Genomic DNA, 12,409 nt, shown 5'->3' with positions numbered 1-12,409 from the left:
GATTCGGGCGGGTGGCGGTTGAACCAATTAGGAAAAATATATACAAAGTTAAATATTGTTACCCACATACGAAAAACGAGCAGCACTCTTTGAAACAGTCAAATTTTCATCAGGCACTGCAGTAATTGCCCACTGTCTGTGCATGAGAGATGGCAACACCTTATTCATTTTGTGAGGAACGCACTCCTGATCTGAGGGCATTGGCAACAACAGTCAACACTTTCTTCATGGAAATGACAATACAGTGGAAACCGCTTATAGTGATCACGGATATAGTAGCCTAATCAACCGCTTATATGGATCAAAAGGCTTGGGACGGAATCAGCGGGCGGGTGTGGTTTTGAAAAAACGTTGGTTCGGGTGGATGGCGGGTGGATGACGACTTTTGTGATGCGGTTGCGGATGAAATAATTGCCTATCCGTGCATCTCTAGTCGGTTGAGTGTCTGTAGACAACGGACACTTTGAGATTTTCTTTGCAAAACCATCAGAAATCCTTACCCCCAATTTCCACTGGATCCGTCTCCGTTCCAGTCCGTCACAGCTCCGGCAGCTACTTGCCGGACGATGGAGCCATCACGCGTCAATCCCCGTCGATTTGATCGCCCCACACAGGAATTCAAACGCACCAATCATCCGGTAAATTTCAAAATAAAACACAACGACAGACTTTCCGATCGTAAATCATCACTTTGTCAACATTAGTTTTGCTCGCTGGCACAAGTTAACAACTCATCAATCAATCAGATGGACCTGAAGCTCAGAGGACGTCATGGATTAAAAAATGTTAATCATGGAGGTGGAGAGCCACGATATTTTAAAACAAGAACACAAACTGAAAGTAAAAGAGAATACCACAGAGTAATTAGACTGACAGAAAATCAACCTCAGAGAGACAAAGTGATCTGTAGTTTGTAGTTCCCCCGTGATCTCGGTTCTCCGGCTGCTCTGAGCTCCGGAGATCCGAACGTTTGATACGTTAAACAAAGCTAAAACGTAAAAAGTCGGAACGGAGCGGAGACGGATCCAGTGGAAATTGGGGGTTAGACACTATCGTCTTTCTGCAGACGTCATCTGGATCATTACTCTGATTGGTTCAAGGTCTATCCAAGTCCGTTACAGAGGCATTATGATCTACGTCCTCTGGTCACGCCTCTTGGAATTCAGAGGGTCATCCACTCAGACCACTTCTCAGTCTCAGGCTAAATAAAATGCGCTGCCAAGGCTGCCAAAAACTATGAAACATGAACATCCTACGTACCTTAGACTGCATCATTTCAGTTTGCCCTTGTTATCACTACCACACAGGTATATTTGACACTGTGAAGTGATGTTCAAAAACAATAATAAATTGTGATTTTGAAAAAAAAAACCGACCAAGACGTTACTTTAGATTTATCTGCAACTTTGCGGCGGTGAAGGTTTTTATTGGATTCCAAGATGTCAGGGAAGATCCGCTCTGCTCAGCCTTGGTGAACACACCCAGAGCTGCAATATTTGATAGTGCACTTTACTCTTAAATGTTTGATTCACTGCACAGAAAAGATATCCTGCAGTTGACCACTTGTGACACTGCGACGGAAATTGCTTCATTGAAGACTCAGCGCTCCGGAAATAACACCACAAAAAAAAACAAAAAAAACCCACTGACGGCAGAGGGACGTGGGGACGTGGCGAGGACATAAAATACGTTGACCCCTGAGGGAGGAAGCAGCACCTCCTCATACTGGTATGCAAACTCCATCCCAGTTATTCCTACAGTAACTCTGGCCATCCATATAAAAACACACTCATGCTATGGCAAGCCATTTTAACATTTAAAAGCCAGACTGGATATGTGTTGTAGATATCTGTAATTCAGTTTTGCCTAGTCAAAAAGAACATTTCAGATATCTGCAACTACATTCTTTCTATCCACAATTGTCATTTCAGATATCCACAACTACGTTCTTCCTAGGACAAATGACGTCACTTTTGCCATTCATGTGTATGGGGTTTGTCATTACAGATATCTACAATTCAGTTGCAGATATCCGCAATGTGAATTACAGATATCTGTAACTGAATTATGACTAGTACTAATTCCAGTTTGAGATATCTTCAATTTGATTCTGACTAGTCATAATTCCAGTTCAAGATATCTTTAATTCACCTCAATTAAAGATATCTACATGTCCCTTTTCGGATATCTTAAATTAAGTTTTGACTAGGCGAAATGACGTTGTAGATATCTGTAACTGGAATTATGACTAGACAAAATAACGTTGTAGATATCTCAAACTGGAATTCGTACTAGTCGTAATTCAGTTACAGATATCCATAATTCACATAGCGGATATCCGCAACTGAATTGTAGATATCTGTAATGACAAACCCCATACACATGAATAGCAAAAGTGACGTCATTTGTCCTAGGAAGAATGTAGTTGTGGATATCTGAAATGTTCTTTTTGACTAGGCAAAACTGAATTACAGATATCTTGAATAAACAATCCAACTATTCAAAATGTAATTACGACTAGTCAGAAAGACGTTGTTGATATCTACAACGTTAATTCCGGATAGTCAAATTTAGCTTTGAAATGTTAAATCTGCTTGCCATACTCATGCAGACTCTCTCCCCTCTCGTAAAAGCTGCTTCCACGGACCTCTGGCCCTGATAACTCCCCCATCACACACTTGTCAGAAGCCATAAGCTGCGCGCTGGATGAAGTCCTCGTCACTGCCTTTGCTGCTGGTGATCATGAGAAAGAGAACGAGAAAGAGGAGGAGGAGGAGGAGGCTCCGCTTTCTGTCCCGAAGACACATTCAACCTCTGACTGCAGGACTATAAACCGACCCGTCGTCTCTCCACCACTGAACAAGCTGCTCGGCCGTTCAGGCGTGAGAGAGAAAACACTGTGGTGTGGCTGACGGGGAAACTAGATCTCGGCTCTGCCACGGGCTCGCAAACAAAATCTTTACCACGATAATTTCCAGACACTAATATATTGATCATAAACAAAACGAGAGCATGGCAGCGAGGATGGACCGGCCGGCTCCTACAGCCTGCACCGTGAGCCACAAGGTCAGATTTGATTTGGCTACGTGTGTCAGGAAGGCAAAGAGAGGTAGCAGGAGGGGGAAGTGCTGGGATGTGTTCTGAATTTAAAGGAACGCATGCAGCACTAACAATAAATAAAGCATGACGTGAACCAGCTATAACTGATTTTATAATCTCTCATTGCATTTGTGCAATTAAACCAAGAGATGGAGTTTTGATTTGTTTACTTCTCCTTTTTACAGATTCAGACACCGATATGGAAAATAAACCAATGTTTAATAAACCAACCCCCCCCCCATTCAACCACAAACCATTAGGACAGTCTTCCCAACTACAACAAGACCTCCAAACTCAGCAACAACAACAACAAAGCCGTTGGTTTATCAGAGCGTCGTATTGATCTGCCGTCCTTACCTTCAGGACAGCGCTCTCCGTCTCCTTCCAGAACTGTTACAAAAGGATTAAAAATGAAAGTTTGCTTGGTTTTGGGCACAAACAACAACTTGGTTAAGAGATAAGAATCGATCACGGCGTTGGTTCAAAGCAAACAATGTGTGGACTGCAGGGGAGACGAGTACGGTGGCCCTGAGAGCTCAACACACTGCAAACACAAAAAAAAAAAATCTTTGCAGTGCATTTTTTGTCAAATTAATTGAGATGTTTTCTGGATTTGTCTTCACTCGCTCATTTTCTCACTTCATGCATCTGTTGTTGTTATTGTTGTACTGAGCTTCACACCTGTTCAACAACTGGCACACTCCAGGAGCCAGAGAGGAAGCAGGTCTGGGATTTGTTCATGCAACTATGAAACTATCGGACATTTTATGCTGCATTCAACTGATGAACTGTCAATCACTGGTGCATATCACTATTGTTTTATTGACCCTGTCTATTAAAAACAACAGCATGGAGCATTCAAGCCTGAATAAATGCAAACAAATGAGCGATGAACGATGAGCAGCCTCCAGGGCTGAAAAATGAAGTGTGCAGAAAACTGCAGTTCTTCAAACGGCCACTTGAGGGTGGCACCGAAAGTAACTGAAAGTTTACAACAGAAATAAACATCCTGGTGCACAAAACAATAAGGATAGTCTCTTCAGCTATCCTCCTTTACTGCTCTTTACATTATATTTAGGGTTAAAGGGATAGTTCAACATTTTGGCAAAGCTACACTACGGAGGCTCAAGGGATTTCTCGGTTTCCCTCATCAAACTCATCAAATACACAATCCAACAACTCCAAAACACTCTGGTGGACAAGTTGTGACCTGCACATTCACCACGCATTGAGATAATAACAGAACGTTACCAGACAGAGTTGTTTTAGAGGTAAATTCATGCAAAAACACTGATGCGCGTTCCCGTCGGGGTCAGTTTTTCAGTAAGCAGTCTCTGAATTTATCGAAAACAACGCTGTCTCGTAACGTTCTGTTATTATCTCATAGCGTGGTGAATGTGCAGGTCACAACTTGTCCACCAGAGCGTTTTGGAGTTGTTGGATTGTGAATTTTATGACTTTGATGAGGGAAACCAAAGAAATCCCATGAACCTCCGTAGCGTAGCTCTGAGCAGCTCGCGGCTCTGCTCTGCCGTTCTAAAAATAGCTTGCACCGACAATTAAAGGTAACGAACCTACTGCTAAGACTATAGGGATTATGGCAATGGGCCAATTTGCCAAAATGTTGAACTATCCCTTTAAGGAAGCAGTCATGGAGGGACATGTTGCTGTGATGTATTAACATTCAGGACACTGTGTTCTAATAAACCTACTGAATGCTCCTCCTTGTTCACATCTATGTTAACTAGCTTGCCATTTGATTTGCCAGTCACCCTCACGGTGCACGAAGGGAACGTCACTGTAAAAAGCCATTCCAGGTGTAAAGAAAAGAAAACACATCTTAGCTCAGATGCTCTGAGGCAGAACAAGAAAGAGGTGATGTATTTAAAGCTTTTATTCAGTCAGACATATTGGTTAAAACGCAGACTTTCAGAGTCTTTGTCAAGGCGAAACTCGAAAACTTTAGCTAAGAGTTTTATATTTTCCATGAAATATTAAATCATTATTCCCTATGCACCTGCAGGATTATCTATGATGTGGTAAATGAAAGTATTGTGTTATGATATACTCCTTGACGCGCTCCTCTCTTAAAAATCTCTTCTTTTCTTCTCCTCATTGCTTTCGTGCAGTTGTGTACCCGTTTATTCCAGTCCATTTTATAATCTCTTTTTAAACGCGCTTCCCCATCTAAAGCGCTCAAAACAACAATAGCAGAGTCATAAACACGAGACAGATAAAACACAATGGGCCTCTGTCTGCTGCCTCCAAGTCTGAATGACATGATTACACAGTGCAGCACCAGGTATTGTAATGTCATGCCGCTGCACCCTATCCTCTCCACAAACATGTTTGCATATAATTGAAACACTAATCACTCTATAATTATGTGAGACGACTCCTTACATCAAACGAAGCCAGTGGATTCGCCGGCGGGGGGGCCGACAGCACAGAAGAAGAGAGGAGAAAACACGGGAGATGAGGCGTGATGTAAAAGTTATGGCCCATGAAGAAGAAAGGAGGAGCTGACATTTTGACTAATACGCTCCTGTCTGTGGAAAACGGCTCGACCACACACCAGGAAACCTGGAGCGAGAGCGTGTCCCGTTCATGGGAATGAAAAAGAAAAAGAAAAACCACAAGACTCTGAATTTATTAAAGGGGCATTGTGTAACTTCTACTGTTATCTATTCATGAAAATTGATTATTTGGTTCAAAAGTCTGTTTTTCATTAAAGGGATAGTTCACCCAAAATTGAAATTTCACTCATTATCTACTCACCCTCATGTCGACTAAGGGCTGGGAGAAGTTTCAGAGTCCTCCGTGGCTTCTCTGAGTTACAGGGGGTCTCGGCGTAGCAGTGCATGTCCATATAACAGTTGCAAATGGATACCAACTGTCTTCGTAACAAAAAGACACACCAAAAAATATCCAAATACCTCCATGCTGCTCGTATGTAATGTCTTGTATTGAAGCTCCGAAATGCAAAATTGTCCCGAAAAAAATTAAATAAGTCTAGTTCGTTGACGAACCGGGAAGAGGAGCTTCGAGAAGCTTCCACTACAAACAAGCTTGAAATATAGACTTATTTAATTTTTTTCGGGACAATTTCGCATTTTGGGGCTTCAATACAAGACGGACATTACATACGAGCAGCATGGAGGTATTTGGATGTTTTTTGGTGTGTCTTTTTGTTACGAAGACAGTTGGTATCCATTTGCAACCGTTATATTGACATGCACCCAAAATGCATATTGACATGCACCCAAAATTTCAATTTTGGGTGAACTATCCCTTTAATCAGTATCCCCACCCCCATCAACAAACTGAAGTGTTCCTTTCAGCTCTGAATTAGCCGTTCATATCATTCGTATCTACATGGAGCGGGTAAGCTCGGTGCTGGCTGCCATGTTGTCGTGTCGCCATGTTTTTTTACGTTCAGTGGCAGCGTGACGGTAGGAAACCACGGAAACTCAGCGGAGACCCCGGAGCTGTCGGCTCGGATCGAGGTGGCGTCTGTGAAAAGTCACCACGGTAACGCAGTGAGGAGGAATGGAGCGTTACACTGATGCTGCATTCACCTGTAGTCAGACAGACGGCCGTCGGTAACAAACCAGATGTCATTTTAGTCACAGAAGTCCAGAGAAAGCCGGTAAAACGTGGGTCAGGTAAACAATACGACATCGCCATGACAACATATTGTCACGTGTATTGTTTTGCCTCGTGCTGACGGACCACTTGTTTACATAGAGGCTTGTTTATGCCGTTACGTGCAGCAGCTGTCGTCCGTCTGCCGCCCAATTTCACGTGAATGCAGCATGAAAAATACGATTGCGTTGCTTGCGATATACAACCGCAACGCTAAATGGGAGTAATTCCTACACAATGTACCTTTAAATGACTCACACTCTTGTTCATCTTACACCCGTTTCCAGCTTCTTAATTTGCTGCACTGAAACGTCTTATCCATATTAGGTAAATGATAACTGCTAACACTGAGCTTTGTATGTGTGTGTGTGTGTGTGTGTGTGTGTGCTAACAAGGGAGACACACAACTGTTTCTACATGAAATAAAAGCCAGAAGTGTTTGTGACCCCTCATGTAGGAGACGAGGGAGACGGACTGAATGAATAAAGTGTTTGACTGTTTGCTCATGGCTGTTTTTTCACTTTTGCTTTTGAATGCTCTGAATCCATTAATTCACCGCTCCCATTACTGCATTTGATCAGACCTTGAGAAGAGAAAACCTTTCACTCGGAGGATTTACGGTTTGAAAAGCACTTTTTTTTTCTCCCGACAACACTCCACATTACAGTGCTGCAGCAGAAAAGCTGCATGTGTCTCTAAGCTCTTTAATCTGCCCCTTTAATACAGTCCAGACAAAAGATGAAAGGTTGCGAATGTAAAAATTAAATACTTCACGACTTCTACTCGGAATAATACGCTGTGAAAATTCTTCATTTAAAGAAAAAGAAAAAAACTTTTATCATAAAAAAACGAAAGCTGTTCTTGGAGCAGTCGCCTCCCAGCAGGGGGGGGTAAAACTCTGGTTGCCTCGTGCCCCCCCCCTTCTGCACTCCCATGGTCCCCTGTAGTCCCAACTCCTCATCTCTCTCTCTCTCTCTCTCTCCTGCCCCCTGACGGGAAAGGCCAACTGAGCTCTGGAGAATATTTATGAGCGAGGGAGAGCAATTGGTTTGAGATCATTCGACAAGGGAGGGAGGGAGAGAGAGAAAGGGGGGGGGGGAGAAAATGTGAGACAGACATGAGGATGAGGCAGAGAGAGAGAGGGAGAGGTTAGATTTTAATGTTTTTATTTAACCTTCTTTTAACCCGCTGGTTAATTAAAACTAATTTCTTATTGCTATTCCCCTCTGTGTGTGTGTGTGTGTGTGTGTGTGTGTGTGTGTGTTTGTATTCCTATCCATATGGGGACCGGGTTCTGACGCTGCAGAGTGAGGACGTGCTCCCCCCTCAGAGGCCACTTTGGGCTTTTCGGTCGTAGGATAACGACACAAACCGTTGACGACTGGAGAGGCAATAAAAAAGATTTTTACTGACCCATAAAAAGGAGTCTAATGTGTCTGCAGGAGGCTGAACGCTGTTGTTGATCAATATGAATCACTCAAAGATTTGTCTGGCCTCCAAAATGAACCCCACCCCCCCTCCCAAAAAAAAAGAAGTGGAAGAAGAAGGAACCTGAGCAGCCCGTTGCAGGTTTGAAGACACTTGTGATCTCTTTTAGTTCTCAGTAAAACTGGCATCCTCCACTGCTCGGCGATGGATGACAGTGCTACGGGTGAAAGATATTTAAAGCCTTAAAATAAAAAAAAAATAAAATAAAATAAAAAGGTTGTTTTTCAACCTGAGGAGAAGCGACTGACAGCTCCGGAGGATTATTCTCACTTATTAACATGGTGATATTTTACCTCTTCTCCTCCAGTTTCTATTGGATTTCTTCTTCTAATTAGCCGGCTTTACGCTCTTTGTCCAGAGGAGACTGAAAAGGCCACTGTACCTCAGGGGGGCCGTGTGTGTCTGTGTGTGTGTGTGGGGGGGGTTATAGACATGTCAAGTTTGCATTTCTGTATATTTGCTGATAGAGGTCAATGGAAGTCGTACTGTAGGTTACTGAATACTAAAAAGGTGTCAGGGCTGGAGTTTTGGGGAAATGAAAGTGGTCAGACGATGCCCATGTGTGTGTGTTTGTGTGTTTTAGTGACGTGAAATCTTGTGCATGCAAATATCTTGTTGTGATTTGCATGCATGCACAGGGCAGGGTGCTGGAGGCGCAGGAGGAGGAGGAGGACAAAAACACGAGCAGGGAGAGAGATCTCCCAACCCCGATTAGAGACAGTTCATTCAAAAAACAGCTTAAAGAATGGTTACTGTCTCACCAAATCTGCACCCATGAATGAATGAAATATTGACTAGCACTTTAATACAGTACTAGTAGCTCTTATTTCTTACTGTATCTTATTCTGTATTGCAATTTTATTGTGAATCTGCTGCTAATATTCTGTTTTTTCTCATATTTATGCAGATAACAATGCCATGCAGTGCTGCTGCTGCATGGCATTGTTATCTGTTTTCTTATTTCTTATTTTTTACTGATATTATATGTATGCAGGCTGCTATCTGTTTTCTTATTGTTGTAACTGCTGCTAATACTATGTTTTTTCATACTTACGCAGGTAGCTTCCTACTAAATCCGGCATATTTACATATATGACGTGATGTGCGCATCATAAAAATTGTTCATTAATGTGCACTGTCCTTGTCAAATACACAATAAATGAAATGAGAGAGGTATGGAGACATCGAGGAGACAGAAAGAAGAGGCCAGCAGAGAGCGAGTGGGGGAGGAAGTGATGGATGTGGAGGGGGGAGGGAGGGGTTGAGGGGAGGGGAGGAGGGAGCCAACAGCGCTGCTACATTCTCTATCTTTGCCTGGCATTGTCACCCCTGTCAGCTGCTAAATGCCAGTGTCAGTCAAAACCTCTGTTCAGCTGGCACCAGCTCACGGCCGCCACCGCCACCGTTGCCGCGGACGCTCCGACAGCATCGCTCTCATCACAGGAGGATCAAAACACTTACCTGGCACTGGCACACACACACACACACACGGTCACACTCACACTCAGACATTCAGCATCCTGTTAGGTGGCACAGTGTTGTATCACGCTGCATGATTGTCGACTTTGTCAAAGTTTCGTTTTAGCTGTACTGCGAAAAAGAGCATTCTGGAAACATTACTGCTGCTTTCTAAAATAAATCTCCTGCTCCTCTATAGCTGCTCACTCACTGTGTGTGTGTGTGTGTGTGTGTGGTGGGGTCACTGTGTGTGTGTGTGTGTGTGTGTGGACCACCTGGAGGCTTTCTGTCAATTTAAATGCTATAGAAATGTTTCCACAGCAGCAGACACACAAACACATGCCTGCTGAACTGAAGTTTTACACTCTGATCTGTGCAGGAACATTAATCACTGCGCTGACGTATAGCAGGTGAATTTAAAAGCATGAAACGCATGAGTGAGATGACGAATCCGTCAGCCCTTTATCTCTTGACGTAGGCTACAAGATTCAGATCTGCCAATTCGTATGTAAAAAACGCCACTCTGAATCAGCAGCAGATGTGCATGTTGTTCTCCATTAAGACCTGTGTACATCTCAGTGACAATCAAAGAGACAACTCCTTAACACCCCGTGCGTTTCACATCTGGAAAAACGTTCCTTTTAATTCTTTCTTTCTTGTCTCCGAAAGCTGAGGAAATGTCATCGTCGCAGGCTTTCAAACAAAAACCCTGCTGCTTCTAAAGCAGCACACCCACCGCACTTCACACCACACACTTCTGAAGCCATCCCGTCTACCCACTGTCACACATCAACTGGCTCAGTCAGATATCTGTTACGTCCCGCTGCTTCGCCCCAACCCTCCTGCGGTATCTTCACTTTGACTTTCCGATGATATGCAGCGTTCTGTGGGTTTGTATCGTGCTCGAACCATATGTCTCTGCTGCTGCTGCTGCTGCCCACAGAAAAAGAGGAAAAGGGAAGCAGGCAGGCAGCCGAGCCCCGGAGAGGAGAGAAAAGCACTGTGCCTCTATACAACAGAGCCCATGCAGAGCTGCTTTTCATTTGTATGCAAAAACTCTCACTAAGTAATCTCTTCTCAACGCTCATCCTACAGTCTGCCACCTACTAAATCTGCATCTTTTCTACTCTGAAGAAAAGCATTATGGTGATCTTATGTGTCTGGACTTTTCTAAAGATCCTGCAGGAAAGAAAAAGAAAAAGAAATGCAAAAGAAAAAAAACACAAGAATCAGAAGTTGAATTCATCTTTTTTTAAAGTCTGCAGCTTTGCATTTTGGAGCCTGTTGGATTCAGAAACCTTCTTTCACATGCACCTGAGCCCCCCCCCCCCCCAACACCCAACCAACCAGCACAGTCTCTCACCTGTATATCTTGTACTTGGTGGTGAATCCTTGCTGGTATCGCTCCGTGAAATCAACAAACTCCTGCGAGCGCTGAAAAGGACCCTTGTCCGACAGGAGCCAGGCGAGGGGCCCGGTGGAGGAGCCACTGAAGCCGGCCCCAGTGGCGTGGTCCCCGGCTGCCCCCCCCACCGACACCCTGCAGCTCTGGAGCAGGCTTAGTGTCAACCACTTCCATAGAAACATGAGGGCCGTCAGTCTAATGATGGAGATGCACGGGCCACTCATGCTGCTTCCCCCGGCCCCGGTGACTCCTCATTCTCCCTGCACTCTGGACGAGTCCTGCTGAGGAAGAGGAGGAGGAAAAGGAAGAGGAGGAGGGGAGGGGAAGAGAAGGAAGAGGGGTTGGGAACAATACGCTTGTGATTCTGCTGATTTTACGCGTGAGTGGGATGAAGATGAGCCGAGAGAGCTGCGGTGGTCCGGTGTTATGGGTCAGAAATCATGCGTTTTAGAGGTCAGAATAACAAATAAATAAACAAATAAAACATTTAATGCATGTAATGGAATAAAATATTAAAACAGCATTATATTTATTGAATTCAGGTTTAACTTTTTTCCTATTTTTTTTTTTTTTACCTTATTCTGTAAGTATTGTGATCCGTAACAGGTCGGAATTAATCTCCGCAAAATCCCCAGACAGGACCGTGAAGTTGGGCTCCGCTCGGCGCGAAGACGGGACAACATCGGAGGATGACTTTTCTCGTGAAGGACTTTTCTTTTCTTTTCTTTTTTTTTTGCCACAAATCAAATGCACAAACAGACAGACGCACAATTAGAGGTAGAGGTAGAGGTAGGTCGGTGTTAGCGAAACCGAAGATGACATCCAACCTCCTCGGAACACACACACACACTCACACCCGACACACTCAGCTCTCCTCTTTTTCTTTTTTTTTCTCCTTTGCCCTCCTCACTGTGGCATATTTCCAGCGGAGCCTCGATCCTCCAACAGCAGCAGCAGCAGTTTTACTGTAGGTCACTGTAAGTCCAATCCGGTCCGGTCCAACGGGAAGAGTCGCAGGATGCAGGTTTCCAAGGTGGACTTAAATTGTCAAAGAAGAAGCTCAGGGGAGGAGAGGAGAGGGGTGAGGTGTGGGTTTGGGGGGTAAAATGACCAAACCGCCCCCCAAGTCGTCGTCTCTCCCGCTACAGCCCCTCTAACTCATTCTGCTCTTGACTGGAGAGACGCGCTCGAGGCGCATGCAAGGACGCACGAGAGCTCTGCTGCTGCTGCTGCTGCTGACGGTGCCTGGACTCCCAGCGCACGCACTGTGTGAATGGCATCGGCGGCGCTGCCTCTCCTTCTCCTCTCTCTCCT

The 12,409-nt window shown here is 44.3% G+C and overlaps 1 protein-coding gene across 2 annotated transcripts in view; it reads right to left on the bottom strand.

The window, feature by feature from the left end:
• The window catches only part of brinp3a.1 (bone morphogenetic protein/retinoic acid inducible neural-specific 3a, tandem duplicate 1), a 72,185-nt gene extending 60,375 nt beyond the window's left edge, over positions 1 to 11,810 (bottom strand). The window contains exons 1-2 of one of the 2 annotated variants that reach the window (XM_085775166.1): positions 11,671 to 11,810; positions 11,054 to 11,376 (exon numbers count right to left, since the gene is read on the bottom strand). In XM_085775166.1, coding sequence (XP_085631292.1) covers positions 11,054 to 11,319 — 266 coding nt within the window. In that variant the 5' untranslated portion in view covers positions 11,320 to 11,376; positions 11,671 to 11,810. The remainder of the gene's footprint in view (positions 1 to 11,053; positions 11,377 to 11,670) is intronic. The other variant, XM_085775168.1, reaches the window with a different exon arrangement.
• Positions 11,811 to 12,409: the final 599 nt, after the last annotated feature.

The sequence above is a fragment of the Trachurus japonicus genome, chromosome 4, assembly GCF_045865225.1.
Source record: "Trachurus japonicus isolate A0001 chromosome 4, Traja_1.0".
Lineage (NCBI taxonomy): Eukaryota > Metazoa > Chordata > Actinopteri > Carangiformes > Carangidae > Trachurus > Trachurus japonicus.
The sequence above is the reverse complement of the archived record's forward strand: the minus strand, read 5'-3'. Positions and strand labels throughout refer to the sequence as shown.